General features: G+C 39.8%; 2 protein-coding genes across 2 annotated transcripts in view; one reads left to right on the forward strand and one right to left on the reverse strand.

The window, feature by feature from the left end:
* The window catches only part of LOC308078855 (uncharacterized protein), a gene marked incomplete at its 5' end in the record, with an annotated part of 216,942 nt that overhangs the window by 59,889 nt on the left and 141,822 nt on the right, over positions 1-15,231 (reverse strand). Inside the window, one exon of the mRNA XM_080420199.1 lies at positions 338-445. Coding sequence (XP_080276325.1) covers positions 338-445 — 108 coding nt within the window. The remainder of the gene's footprint in view (positions 1-337; positions 446-15,231) is intronic.
* On the forward strand, positions 1,085-5,113 carry LOC308078198 (E3 ubiquitin-protein ligase TRIM35-like; the record flags this gene model as incomplete). The annotated part of the gene is made up of 4 exons (XM_080419322.1): positions 1,085-1,203; positions 1,353-1,433; positions 3,697-3,850; positions 3,980-5,113. The coding sequence occupies 4 exons, from the start codon at positions 1,085-1,087 to the stop codon at positions 5,111-5,113; spliced, it is 1,488 nt and encodes a 495-aa protein (XP_080275448.1).

Consider the following 15,231-nt stretch of genomic DNA (forward strand, 5'->3'; position numbering starts at 1 on the left):
ATAACTCAGAGAGTGTAAACCAAATGGGCCGGTCCATTTGTACACTCTCTTGAGTTATCAATCATTTTATATGAGGACCCCCTGGAACCCCCTCAAGGACCCCTGGGCCCTGACCCCACTTTGAGAACCACCGAAATACAGCAGTGCAATGAATGCCAAAAATATCCAATCTCCACCAATGATCTTCACCTTGTATAATAATAAAGTAAAAAGCATGAAATATAGTAGAAAAGTGCAATTGAAGAAATATTACAGTAGGTCAAGGCTGCTATATTACAGAATTACACATCAAGGACGACATACAGTACAACTCAGCACAGTAGTAATATGTATATACCTCAAGACCTTTGGTGCCAGGCTGGCCCTTTGGCCCCGGAAAACCAGGGAAACCAGTAGGGCCCCTCTCTCCCTGAGGACCCCTGATACCTGTGGCCCCCTGAACACCCTGGGAATGAGAGAGGAGGCAAAAGAGATGAAACGGGAGAGAGAGAGAGAGAGTTTGGATGAAACCGTTAATAGAATACACCAGTATAAATATCTGCTTCCTCCTGTGGTGTGCTATGTGCGTAAGCGATTGCCAGGGAAGTTATTACGACATGGCACCTAGGGGGTGAGCCATCTAGAAGCGCGTTCGTGGCATGTGTCTGTCTGTGTGTGTATTTTTCCACATAATATACAGTATATGCAGGGTTGCCAGATCTGCTTATTATAATTTTCCCGCAATATTTTATTTGAAAATAGCCGATCTACAAGCTCACAACGCGTCGCATCGCGACGCGTTGTGAGCTTGTAGATCTGCTATTTTCAAATAGCTGATGTATATGTTGAAGTGCTCATGTGGCCCATAGTCGCTTCTTTTGGGCTGGTTTTCCTAGCCCTGGTTGCTTGTTTCTCTCACAGAATCTGGCAACACTGAGTATATGGTGTAAATAATGGTGAGTAGGCTGTCACATGACGTCAGAGATCCACAGTAAGCCACGCCGTAATTAGACCCCGTCTTAGGTCTTGTCTGCAAGGTTTTATAACAAATGCAGGACTTAAATCACAGACAGGCAGGCAGGCAAGGCCTTGAGGCTCGTGAAGCATGCCTGAGAGAGCTGCTAATGAGCAAGTGTCATTGAGCAGCCCGATGGCCGACGAGCGTGTCATCCGAGTTGGCAAGCCATGGTGGACAGAATTTATCATCAGTAATATGGGCATATAGTAGGTATGTAGAGGCTACTACTGTATGTTGGCCAACTGAGTATCAACAAACAAAATTAGACCTAATTTATTAACAACTAAATACTAAGCAATTCATATCTTCTTACAATAAATAAAATGGAATCTCTGTATGTATGTACGTCCGTCAGTCCCTCTGTAAGTCACTTATCGACGAGAACCTTCCGACTGAGTCACCAACGACCCGAGGGAGCTGAGAATCCCGGCATCAAGTCGGTCGGATATGGGTTGTCCAGAACCACCGATCCGACCAATAAGCCCATACAGCATATAGGCATATATGGAGATCCGGTTGTCCAGAAACACAGATCCATATACGGGCATACCCATATATGGGAATATACTGATGACATCAGGGATCTCCATAAATGGGCATAAAAGGGACATGGCCAGACAGATACAGAGATCTCCATTATGGGCATGAAAGGGACACAAACAGACAGACAGACAGACAGACAGACAGACAGACAGACAGACAGACGGGTAACACGAGTACTCTGACAACGGGTACAAACATGCATTCTAATTTGCAGGTAGCTACATTTGATTTAAACTACATCTCTAATTTACAGTATTTTTTTTATTTTTTATTAAATCCTATATTAAAATTACCTAATTGGTGGGTGGGTGGGCGGACAACATGCACCGACACAAACGGAAACCTTTGCCTAACAACTCAGATTTGCGCCCGCAGGACCCCCTCACATGGAAAATATAGCCTAAAACGTCCATGTAAACAATATCAGCGCACACACAGACATACTGTAAATGCATGAGAAGCATAATAGAGACAAAAAAAGACAATTTACATGAAAACTAAAAACAGGAATACTCATTATATATTAAGATATTAAGGTAGAACTTTCAGGTGAAAAAGTTCCATAATGTTTCAGTAAATTCTTGTTATTTAATGGCCTAAATTGAGTGGCTTAAGTGTTGAATTCACTAGGATTTGGGTCAAGTAGCAGCTTATACATGAATGAATTGAAGCATTTTCATTATTAAGGCATCATCTATTCAAGTAGGCCTGCTCAAATCAGTGTCTTCTGGTGTAAAATATTTTTGTTTGTCTTTAGTCATTGGATTTATAGCAATCTTTAGCAGTCTTTTACCTTTCTCCTTTTTGTTATCAAGATATTCATCCTTAAACACTTTCTATGGCTCTTATGGTTCAATGTGTTTATGCTTGCATAGAATAGAATACATCTGTCAATTTGGTTCACTTTTGCAACTTAATATCTATTATGTGTGTGATATTTAATAGCAGTGGTGCCCCCAGAGCATTATATATGCTTCAATTTTATATTTTCATATATTTGTTTGGCATCTATTGTTAGGTATGTCCTCATTATGAACACAGGTATGCTATAAGTGTGATTTTCTTCATTATGTGAGAGGATTTCACCTAGATCGGCCACATTAGATCACCTTGGTTACCCAAGAGGTTAAAGTGAGCGACTCCATATTCGTACATAATGGTTAACCCGGAAGTCCATATATGGTCATGATTGGGTTGGGTATGTAGCCACCTGACTCGTTTCAGTCTGACATCATACTGACACAGATTAGACAACGTACACCATATTTGGGTGTAGCTGTGATGTTGAGAACTCCATATATGGTTATGGCTGAGTCATCGTGACATGAGCGAGATGACATCCAGCTAGGCAGAGTATAAAAGGGGGCACGTGCCGTCACAGAGGAGCAGTTGTGGACAAGTTATCTCATAGTAGCACAGTGACTGGACATTGGGGACTTACAGAACTGAAACATCTCCGTTTCCCTCCCTTTCTGGTTAACTCTGCTTGCGATTCATTGGGGATATCAGGAAAGTCGACTACAGTTCTCATAAGTTCTAATTGAACACCACAACAGCAAGTCTTGCATTAACCAAAAAACTGATATCAACTCCCTGAAGATATGTTCACATTAGGTCTTTAAAATACCTCCACACCAGCCACATTCAGTGCATAGATAGAGAGCTAGGTCTATAATACCTTTATAAAACATAAATCAACATAAAAATGTCGTCAGTTGTAACTTGCTGGATAAATAGCCTACCGCTCTGCATTAAAATCAGTCAACAGGCCTACAAAACAGCAAACAGGACCTGACAGCATGTCTACTATTCAGTGCAAAAATAACTATCAAATAATTTCTCCATGTGTGTTTTTCCACACTTACGGAACGCAATACTGATCCAGAAAACGTGAACCTGCTGCAGTCAACTGAGTGGCACTTTAGCAAGAAGCAGGATTCAAAGTGAAAGTAAACTTCAGGGCTGATTTCCTGTCTTGAGAGAGTGTGCGTATTCACTCAGAGACTAAATGGCGTCTTTTTCAGAAGAGGATTTTTCTGTCATGACACATTTAAAGATCCTGTTATCCTGCCATGTAGCCACAGCTTCTGTAAAGCCTGTCTGCAGGAATGGTGGAGACAGAGATCAACAAGGCAATGTCCATCTTGTAATAAAAGGTCTTCAATGTTTTTTCCACCCTGTAACCTGGCTCTGAAGAACCTGTGTGAGACATTCTTACGGGAGAAACGTCAGAGAGTTTCAACAGGCTCTGAGGTTCTCTGCAGCCTGCATGCTGATAAATTCAAACTCTTCTGTCTGGAAGATCAACAGCCAGTGTGTGTTGTGTGTTTTCATTCAGACAAACACATCAACCACAGTTTCAGACCCATCGATGAAGCTGAGGTTCTCTGCAGCCTGCATGCTGAGAAATTCAAACTCTTCTGTCTGGAAGATCATCAGCCAGTGTGTGTTGTGTGTCTTCATTCAGGAAAGCACACCAACCACAGTTTCAGACCCATCGATGAAGCTGCCCTGGACCACAAGGAGGAAGTCCAGAAATCACTGAAGCGCTTATATGAGAAACTTAAAGTGTTTAATGAAGTTAAAACAAACTGTGACCAAGCAGCAGCACATATAAAGGTCCAGACCCAGAACACAGAGCGGAAGATTAGGGAACAGTTTAAGAAGTTTCATCAGTTTCTACTAGAGGAAGAGGAGGCTAGAATCACTGCACTGAGGAAGGAAGAGGAGAAGAAGAGTCAGATGATGTTGGAGAAGATTGAGGGTCTGAACAGAGATATATCAACTCTTTCAAATACAGTCAAGGCCAGAGAGGAGGAGCTGAGAGCTGAACACGTCTCGTTCCTGCAGAATTACAAGACCACAGTGGAAAGAGTCAAGCTCACACTGCAGGAACCACAGCTGGACTCAGGAGCACTGATAGATGTGGCCAAACACCTGGGCAACCTGGCCTTCAGAGTCTGGGACAAGATGAGGGACATCGTCTCCTACACTCCTGTGATTCTGGACCCCAACACTGCCCATCCAGTATACAGCCTGTCTGATGATCTGACTAGTGTGAGACATGGAGAGAGACAGGAGCTTCCTGACAACCCAGAGAGGTTTGACTGCTTCTACCATGTCCTGGGTTCTGAGGGCTTTAACTCCGGGACAGTCGGGACTCACAGCTGGGATATTGTGTTTGGGGAAAATAGATACTGGACATTAGGAGTGTTAGCAGAGTCTTACCGGAGGAAGAAGGGAGAGATACAGGGTAAATGCTGGAAAATGATGTTGTATGATAGTGAATACAGAGCACACTGCTCTGTATTGGGGTCGACCACTGTTCTCTCAGTGAAGCAGAAACCCTGGAGGATCAGAGTCCAACTGGACTGGAACAGAGGAAAGCTGTCCTTCTCTGATCCTGATACTAACACACACCTCCACACTTTCACACACTCTTTCACTGAGACGCTCTTTCCATTCATTCTTAATGCTGTTGAAGGTATGTCTGTGAAGGTGTTGCCAAGGAAGGTCAGTGTAACTCTGGAAGAGCACAGTTACACTAGAAACCCACCAGAAGAGCAAGCATAAGCGTACAGATGATGATTTTCTTCCACTCTACGTAATAAATGCAGCTGTGAGCGGAGTCTCATTGAAATGTATTGACTACTAGACGTTCCGCGGTGTCCAGGTCTGGCGAGAACAATTGCCTTTGCTTACAATAAAGTGTGTGAGCTTTTTTTGGTGGGTTCCCAGCGTTAGACATGATGATGATGAACATTGGTGTACTGCTGCAGTTGTATAGTGAAGTTTGCTTTTTGTTGTTTACTATTGTTTTTTTGTACTACTATTTCTAATGGCACAATGTCACAGGAGCCAAACAAAAAATATTTGTACTCTTATATACCTGTACGCAGACAATGAAGATCACCTTGAATCTTGACTGATTTGTATATTATTATTATTTATTATTATTATAGTTGTGATGATATATTGAAATATTTGTATTTTTTGGGTCAAAGATCAATGTTTAATTGCTTGTTTATTTTGCATAATCAGTGTCATAATATGTAACAATTCAAATTAACACCTTTTGTCTTGAAGCCCAGAGCCTCTCCCATTATTAGGATATAATCACCCAATCATATTAACTTTTATGAAAGACAAAGATAACATATGATTAACATTGAAAAACAAGTTCATGAATAAGAGTTTAATATTCATTCATCTTTAAATCTCCCTATTTTATTTAATGCTTTATTCATCTCGAGAAAAAGGCAATACCAAATAAAATGCCACTAATAAAGCAATCAGTACTGTACTGTACTTTGGGTATGTTGTGTGGTCATGATATCACAACTGTTAGCTGGGTACACACAATGATAACAGGACATTTCTAGTATATTAATTTAGGCTATATTGTAAAATTAAGGTACAAACTATAGATATTAAAGTATAGTATAAAGTCCTCTGAATATTGGGAGATTTTTAGCAGGCCTATTATGATTAGTATTTAGAGGGAGCTGAACTGTGCCTGTGAGGTAGCTGCTGTACATTTCAACCACATTTTAAAAATAGTGTTTTATTTTATTAGCAAAAGGATAATAGGCCAAAAGTTAAACATCCACATAAACAATATCAGCACACATAGTGCAAACGGATTTTTAAATAAAAATGTATAAATAAAAAGGTTATATACTAAAACATATTAAGAGTTTTCAGGTGAAAAAGTTCTATTTGTTTCAATATTGTGTTATTTTTTTGTTATGTAATACATTGAAGGGTTTACGGGCTAAATTCGGTTCTCGGAGAAACTGCATAAGAATGTAAAGATTCATGTCAAGCAGACTAATAAGTAGCTGATGTTCAGTTAAATTATGCATGTTATTGTTAATCATATTAGAGTTGGACCTTTTTCACAGCAACCATACTGACATTGAAATTGATATTGAATAGTAGAGTAAACACAGGTGTTATGAATTATACTAATTAAGGCTGTGTTCCATGTAGTGTATCAAGAGTCTTTCCAGTGAGCCAACATTTAGTTTGACCTGAAGGGAACACAATTGGTTGTGTTTACCTAATACTGTTTTTTGTTTTCACATGTTAAGTGAGTTTGTGTTTATATTATATTCCATCATACAGGATGGTGTCATGGGCCGAAATTAGATCTACAAGCTCACAAGTTGCATTCTAATGTGTCGAGGGTCTATTTTTTGCCAGGAAGAAATATAACCCAAATGTAGCCAAGTGGAAAACATGTTCCTACTAAAACCACTAGATGGCGCAGCGTGTCCAGCGCAGGGTCCTCTATTTTCTACTAGCCTGGATCCAGACCATAGCCCCCCCCCCCACTCTCTGAGTGAGCTTCAGTCTGATAATCAAGCTAATTTTCTACACCTGTTTATGTCTTGTGCTTTCGCTGTAGACATACTTGCTCTGTTGTGGAAGCTTTGAGTGTTCAAGATTCTGCAGGTAAATATACTTTCCCTTCTTTCTGTACAAGATGATCAATATATAATATTGTAATATAGTCCAAAAATCCAGCAACAATGTATTATGTGATAGGTATCATAAACAAATAGCATTGTGCCAAAAAAACAACAACTAAGTTTTGTAGTTTTCTTTTTCATTTTCATTTTCATTTTTTCAGATAGGAGGTTTTGCGTTTTGGCCATCGATATGCACTAATGTGAATGAAGTTAAAAATGCAGCCGTCATGGATTGTAGTTTTGTGTGATGTTTACATATTTCATTCACATGCTCTCAAATCACTCAGTGTAAGTAACACAGCACACAGAGAGTACAGGGTTCTTTAGGCAATTTGTGGTCAAATACTGTGAATTGTGACCAAAAGACATGTGAAAAGTTGTCAACACAGACGTTTTGGCAACACTAAAATGCAATTGAAAACTCTAAATCAAAATGGACACTACTCTCACATCTGGAGAGGAGTCGGTAATAAAGAACCCCAAATATAGTTTTGTGTCCTGTGTCCATATCACCAGGCTACACAGGCTTTAGTGTAATTGGAGTGATTAATGTTATTCTAGCTTTCTTGTTTATATTATTTATTTGAGTGCCCGTTATAGCTCTCTTAATAGCCTACATGTCAACACTTGTTCCACAACCATATCATGTATGGAGATGCTAAGTGGAGAAATATGTCCATTATTATTTGTATTGTACTGTTTTCTGAAATATAATACTGCAGTAATTAAACTTACATGGACGGTTACAGTTGTGAAATTGTATCAAATGAGGCTCCATAGCCTATTAGCCAAATAGTAGCCTTAGATAAAGACTCTCGTAGTGTATTTTATTGATTTTGACATGTTTTATCTCTACGAGAGTCTTAGCTACCCCAGATTGCCTGCCAAAATATGGACATTAACATTGGATTAACATTTGGGGTAACATTTGGTATGCACCCTATATTTTGCATTTGTACATGTTTGGAGAAGTACGGGCTTTGGAGCTGACATTGGGGGGGGGATGGTGGTAGCTAAGACTCTCGTAAAATCGATTAAATACATCTATGAGAGTCTTTATCTAAGGCTAGCCAAATTGGATGTCATTGAAAATAGAGTTTGAGAATCACTGTTCTATATCAATCAATAACAAACCATGATCCATAGGCTGCTATGGCACATGAATGAATTGAATTATTTTCATTATCAAGGCATTATCTATTCAAGTAGTGTTTGTCTTTAGTCACTGGATTTATAACAGTCCAACACTACAAGTAAAATTATATAGACTTTATTTCATTACCTTTTTGTTATTAAGATAGTCATCCGTTAACAATTTTCCAGAATCAATTGCTCTTTGAGAAATAGAAATGTGTCTATCTAAACAAAAGATGTATTTGTATGTGTGAAGTTATTTATGCAATGGTGCCAGAACTATACATGCGTATTATGCTATGCTTAAGTTTTATACCACTTTCTTTATATGAGTAAAATCATTGTTGGTAGAGAATGACACCATACAAATCACATCTGATTCAGGGAAGTGTTTGAAATAATTATTTCATCTGTGTTTTTCCACAGCTACAGGAAACAATACTGACTCAGGAACCTGCTGCTGTCAACTCAGTGGCAATTAGAACCAGGATTCAAAGTGAAAGTAAACTTCAGAGAACATTCTAGAGAATCGAGTGTTACCACGACTGACTGGCTGATTCCCTGTCTTGAGCAGAGTTTGTGTATTCACTCAGAGACTAAATGGCTTCCAGGTCATCTTTTTCAGAAGAGGATTTTTCCTGTCCATTCGAGAAACGTCAGAGAGTTTCAACAGGGTCTGAGGTTCTCTGCAGCCTGCATGCTGAGAAAGTCAAACTCTTCTGTCTCGAAGATCAACAGCTAGTGTGTACGGTGTGTCTTTATTCAGACAAACAACCACATCAACCACAGTTTCAAACCCATCAATGAAGCTGAGGTTCTCTGCAGCCTGCATAATGAGACATTTAAACTCTTCTGTCTGGAAGATCATCAGCCTGTGTGTGTTGCATGTCTTCATTCAGAAAAACACACCAACCACAGTTTCAGACCCATCGATGAAGCTGCCCTGGACTACAAGGAGAAAGTCCAGAAATCACTGAAGCACTTAGAGGAGAAACTGATGGTGTTTAATAAAGTTAAAACAAACTGTGACCAAGCAGCAGAACACATAAAGGTCCAGACCCAGAACACGGAGTGGAAGATTAAGGAACAGTTTAAGAAGTTTCATCAGTTTCTACTAGAGGAAGAGGAAGCTAGAATCACTGCACTGAGGAAGGAAGAGGAGAAGAAGAGTCAGATGATGAAGGAGAAGATTGAGGGTCTGAACAGAGAGATATCAACTCTTTCAAATACAGTCAATGCCATAGAGGAGGAGCTGAGAGCTGAACATGTCTCGTTCCTGCAGAATTACAAGACGGTCAAGACCACAGTGGAACGAGTCAAGCTCACACTGCAGGACCCACAGCTGGACTCAGGAGCACTGATAGATGTGACCAAACACCTGGGCAACCTGGCCTTCAGAGTCTGGGACAAGATGAGGGACATCGTCTCCTACACTCCTGTGATTCTGGACCCCAACACTGCCCATCCAGTATACAGCCTGTCTGATGACCTGACTAGTGTGAGACATGGAGAGAGACAGGAGCTTCCTGACAACCCAGAGAGGTTTGACTGCTTGTACCATGTCCTGGGTTCTGAGGGCTTTAACTCCGGGACTCACGGCTGGGATATTGCGGTTGGAGACAATGGAAACTGGACATTAGGAGTGTTAGCAGAGTCTTACCGGAGGAAGAAGGGAGAGACACAGGGTAAATGCTGGAGAATTATGTTATATGATAATGAATACAGAGCACACTGCTCTGTATTGGGGTCGACCACTGTTCTCTCGGTGAAGCAGAAACCCTGGAGGATCAGAGTCCAACTGGACTGGAACAGAGGAAAGCTGTCCTTCTCTGATCCTGATACTAACACACACCTCCACACTTTCACACACTCTTTCACTGAGACGCTTTTTCCATTCATTCTTAATGCTGTCGATGGTAGGTCTGTGAAGGTGTTGCCAAGGAAGGTCAGTGTAACTCTGGAAGAGCACAGTTACACTAGAAACCCACCAGGCGTCCAAGCATAAACGTATTGATGCTGATTTTCTTCCACTCTATGTAATAAATGCAGCTGTGGGCGGAGTCTCATTGAAATGTATTGACTACTAGACGTTCCGCGGTGTCCAGGTTTGGCGAGAACAATTGCCTGCGCACACAATAAAGCGTGTGAGCTTTTTTTGGTGGGTTCCCAGCGTTAGACATGATGATGATGAACATTGGTGTACTGCTGCAGTTGTATAGTGAAGTTTGCTTTTTGTTTTTTTACTACTATTTTTAATGGCACAATGTCACAGGAGCCAAACAAAAAATATTTGTACTCTTATATACCTGTATGCAGACAATGAAGATCACCTTGAACCTTGACTGATTTGTAGATTATTATTATTTATTATTATTATAGTTGTGATGATATATTGAAATATTTTTATTTTTTGGGTCAAAGATCAATGTTTAATTGCTTGTTTATTTTGCATAATCAGTGTCATAATATGTAACAATTCAAATTAACACCTTTTGTCTTGAAGCCCAGAGCCTCTCCCATTATTAGGATATAATCACCCAATCATATTAACTTTTATGAAAGACAAAGATAACATATGATTAACATTGAAAAACAAGTTCATGAATAAGAGTTTAATATTCATTCATCTTTAAATCTCCCTATTTTATTTAATGCTTTATTCATCTCGAGAAAAAGGCAATACCAAATAAAATGCCATTAATAAAGCAATCAGTACTGTACTGTACTTTGGGTATGTTGTGTGGTCATGATATCACAATGTAACTGTTAGCTGGGTACACACAATGATAACAGGAAATTTCTAGTATATTAATTTAGGCTATATTGTAAAATTAAGGTACAAACTATAGATATTAAAGTATAGTATAAAGTCCTCTGAATATTGGGAGATTTTTAGCAGGCCTATTATGATTAGTATTTAGAGGGAGCTGAACTGTGCCTGTGAGGTAGCTACTGTACATTTCAACCACATTTTAAAAATAGTGTTTTATTTTATTAGCAAAAGGATAATAGGCCAAAAGTTAAACATCCACATAAACAATATCAGCACACATAGTGCAAACGGATTTTTAAATAAAAATGTATAAATAAAAAAGTTATATACTCAAACATATTAAGAGTTTTCAGGTGAAAAAGTTCTATTTGTTTCAATATTGTGTTATTTTTTTGTTATGTAATACATTGAAGGGTTTACGGGCTAAATTCGGTTCTCGGAGAAACTGCATAAGAATGTAAAGATTCATGTCAAGTAGACTAATAAGCAGCTGATGTTCAGTTAAATTATGCATGTTATTGTTAATCATATTAGAGTTGGACCTTTTTCACAGCAACCATACTGACATTGAAATTGATATTGAATAGTAGAGTAAACACAGGTGTTATGAATTATACTAATTAAGGCTGTGTTCCATGTAGTGTATCAAGAGTCTTTCCAGTGAGCCAACATTTAGTTTGACCTGAAGGGAACACAATTGGTTGTGTTTACCTAATACTGTTTTTTGTTTTCACATGTTAAGTGAGTTTGTGTTTATATTATATTCCATCATACAGGATGGTGTCATGGGCCGAAATTAGATCTACAAGCTCACAAGTTGCATTCTAATGTGTTGAGGGTCTATTTTTTGCCAGGAAGAAATATATAACCCAAATGTAGCCAAGTGGAAAACATGTTCCTACTAAAACCACTAGATGGCGCAGTGTGTCCAGCGCAGGGTCCTCTATTTTCTACAAGCCTGGATCCAGACCATAGACCCCCCCCACTCTCTGAGTGAGCTTCAGTCTGATAATCAAGCTAATTTTCTACACCTGTTTATGTCTTGCGCTTTCGCTGTAGACATAGGCCTACTTGCTCTGTTGTGGAAGCTTTGAGTGTTCAAGATTCTGCAGGTAAATATACTTTCCCTTCTTTCTGTACAAAATGATCAATATATAATATTGTAATATAGTCCAAAAATCCAGCAACAATGTGTTATGTGTTAGGTATCATAAACAAATAGCATTGTGCCAAAAAACAACAACTAAGTTTTGTAGTTTTCTTTTTCATTTTCCCAACAGAGTACATTTTTCAGATAGGAGGTTTTGCGTTTTGACCATCGATATGCACTAATGTGAATGAAGTTAAAAATGCAGCCGTCATGGATTGTAGTTTTGTGTGTTTACATATTTCATTCACATGCTCTCAAATCACTCAGTGTAAGTAACACAGCACACAGAGAGTACAGGGTTCTTTAGGCAATTTGTGGTCAAATACTGTGAATTGTGACCAAAAGGCCATGTGAAAAATTGTCAACACAGACGTTTTGGCAACACTAAAATGCAATTGAAAACTCTAAATCAAAATGGACACTACTCTCACATCTGGAGAGGAGTCGGTAATAAAGAACCCCAAATATAGTTTTGTGTCCTGTGTCCATATCACCAGGCTACACAGGCTTTAGTGTAATTGGAGTGATTAATGTTATTCTAGCTTTCTTGTTTATATTATTTATTTGAGTGCCCGTCAGGCACGGACTGGCACAGAAAATCGGCCCTGGCATTTGTGATCTCCACCGGCCCATAGCGGGGGTTCGGCCGCGCGCGGAGCGCCCGGGCGCCGAAAAATTGCGGTTAATTGGCAAAAAAAATCTTGAATTTTTTGTTTTTGGTGACTTTATTTCGGTTTTAATGTTGGCCGCGGCCCCAGACTGCCCAGCCCTTCTGGCATCTGCCAGAAGTGCCAGACCGTCCAATCCGGGCCTGGTGCCCGTTATAGCTCTCTTAATAGCCTACATGTCAACACTTGTTCCACAACCATATCATGTATGGAGATGCTAAGTGGAGAAATATGTCCATTATTATTTGTATTGTACTGTTTTCTGAAATATAATACTGCAGCTAAAACTCTCGTAAAATCGATTAAATACATCTATGAGAGTCTTTATCTAAGGCTAGCCAAATTGGATGTCCTTGAAAATAGAGTTTGAGAATCACTGTTCTATATCAATCAATAACAAACCATGATCCATAGGCTGCTATGGCACATGAATGAATTGAATTATTTTCATTATCAAGGCATTATCTATTCAAGTAGTGTTTGTCTTTGTAAGATAGTCATCCGTTAACAATTTTCCAGAATCAATTGCTCTTTGAGAAATAGAAATGTGTCTATCTAAACAAAAGATGTATTGTATGTGTGAAGTATTTATGCAATGGTGCCAGAACTATACATGCGTATTATGCTATGCTTAAGTTTTATACCACTTTCTTTATATTAGTAAAATCATTGTTGGTAGAGAATAACACCATACAAATCACATCTGATGATTCAGGGAAGTGTTTCAAATAATTATTTCATCTGTGTTTTTCCACAGCTACAGGAAACAATACTGACTCAGGAACCTGCTGCTGTCAACTCAGTGGCAATTAGAACCAGGATTCAAAGTGAAAGTAAACTTCAGAGAACATTCTAGAGAATCGAGTGTTACCACGACTGACTGGCTGATTCCCTGTCTTGAGCAGAGTTTGTGTATTCACTCAGAGACTAAATGGCTTCCAGGTCATCTTTTTCAGAAGAGGATTTTTCCTGTCCATTCGAGAAACGTCAGAGAGTTACAACAGGGTCTGAGGTTCTCTGCAGCCTGCATGCTGAGAAATTCAAACTATTCTGCCTGGAAGATCAACAGCCAGTGTGTACGGTGTGTCTTTATTCAGACAAACACTCCAACCACAGTTTCAGACCCATCAATGAAGCTGAGGTTCTCTGCAGCCTGCATGCTGAGAAATTCAAACTCTTCTGTCTGGAAGATCATGAGCCAGTGTGTTTTGTGTGTCCTCATTCAGACAAACACACCAACCACAGTTTCAGACCCATCGATGAAGCTGCCCTGTACTACAAGGAGGAAGTCCAGAAATCACTGAAGTGCTTACAGGAGAAACTGATGGTGTTTAATAAAGTTAGAACAAACTGTGACCAAGCAGCAGAACACATAAAGGTCCAGACCCAGAACACGGAGTGGAAGATTAAGGAACAGTTTAAGAAGTTTCATCAGTTTCTACTAGAGGAAGAGGAGGCTAGAATCACTGCACTGAGGAAGGAAGAGGAGAAGAAGAGTCAGATGATGTTGGAGAAGATTGAGGGTCTGAACAGAGAGATATCATCTCTTTCAAATACAATCAATGCCATAGAGGAGGAGCTGAGAGCTGAACACGTCTCGTTCCTGCAGAACTACAAGACGGTCAAGACCACAGTGGAAAGAGTCAAGCTCACACTGCAGGACCCACAGCTGGACTCAGGAGCACTGATAGATGTGGCCAAACACCTGGGCAACCTGGCCTTCAGAGTCTGGGACAAGATGAGGGACATCGTCTCCTACACTCCTGTGATTCTGGACCCCAACACTGCCCATCCAGTATACAGCCTGTCTGATGATCTGACTAGTGTGAGACATGGAGAGAGACAGGAGCTTCCTGACAACCCAGAGAGGTTTGACTGCTTGTACCATGTCCTGGGTTCTGAGGGCTTTAACTCCGGGACTCACAGCTGGGATATCGCGGTTGGAGAAAATAGATACTGGACATTAGGAGTGTTAGCAGAGGCTTACCAGAGGAAGAAGGGAGAAAGCCAGGATACATGGTGCTGGAGAATAATGTTATATGATAGTGAATACAGTGCACACTGCAGACCAGGGTCAACCACTGTTCTCTCAGTGAAGCAGAAACCCTGGAGGATTAGAGTCCAACTGGACTGGAACGGAGGAAAGCTGTCCTTCTCTGATCCTGATACTAACACACACCTCCACACTTTCACACACTCTTTCACTGAGACGCTCTTTCCATTCATTCTTAATGCTGTTGATGGTAGGTCTGTGAAGGTGTTGCCAAGGAAGGTCAGTGTAACTCTGGAAGAGCACAGTTAGACATGAAGAGTGCCACATTGGTGTACTGCTGCAGTTGTATATAGACTTATATATAGAATATAGAAGTTTGCTTTTTGTTGTTGACCGTTGCTTTTTGTTGTTGACTATTGTCTGTCTTTCATTACAATTTCTAATGCTACCACAATGTCACAGGAGCCAAACAGAAATAATTTGTACTATGTTGTACCTG

The sequence above is a fragment of the Gymnoscopelus braueri genome, assembly GCF_963280865.1.
Source record: "Gymnoscopelus braueri genome assembly, chromosome: 22".
Classification (NCBI taxonomy): domain Eukaryota; kingdom Metazoa; phylum Chordata; class Actinopteri; order Myctophiformes; family Myctophidae; genus Gymnoscopelus; species Gymnoscopelus braueri.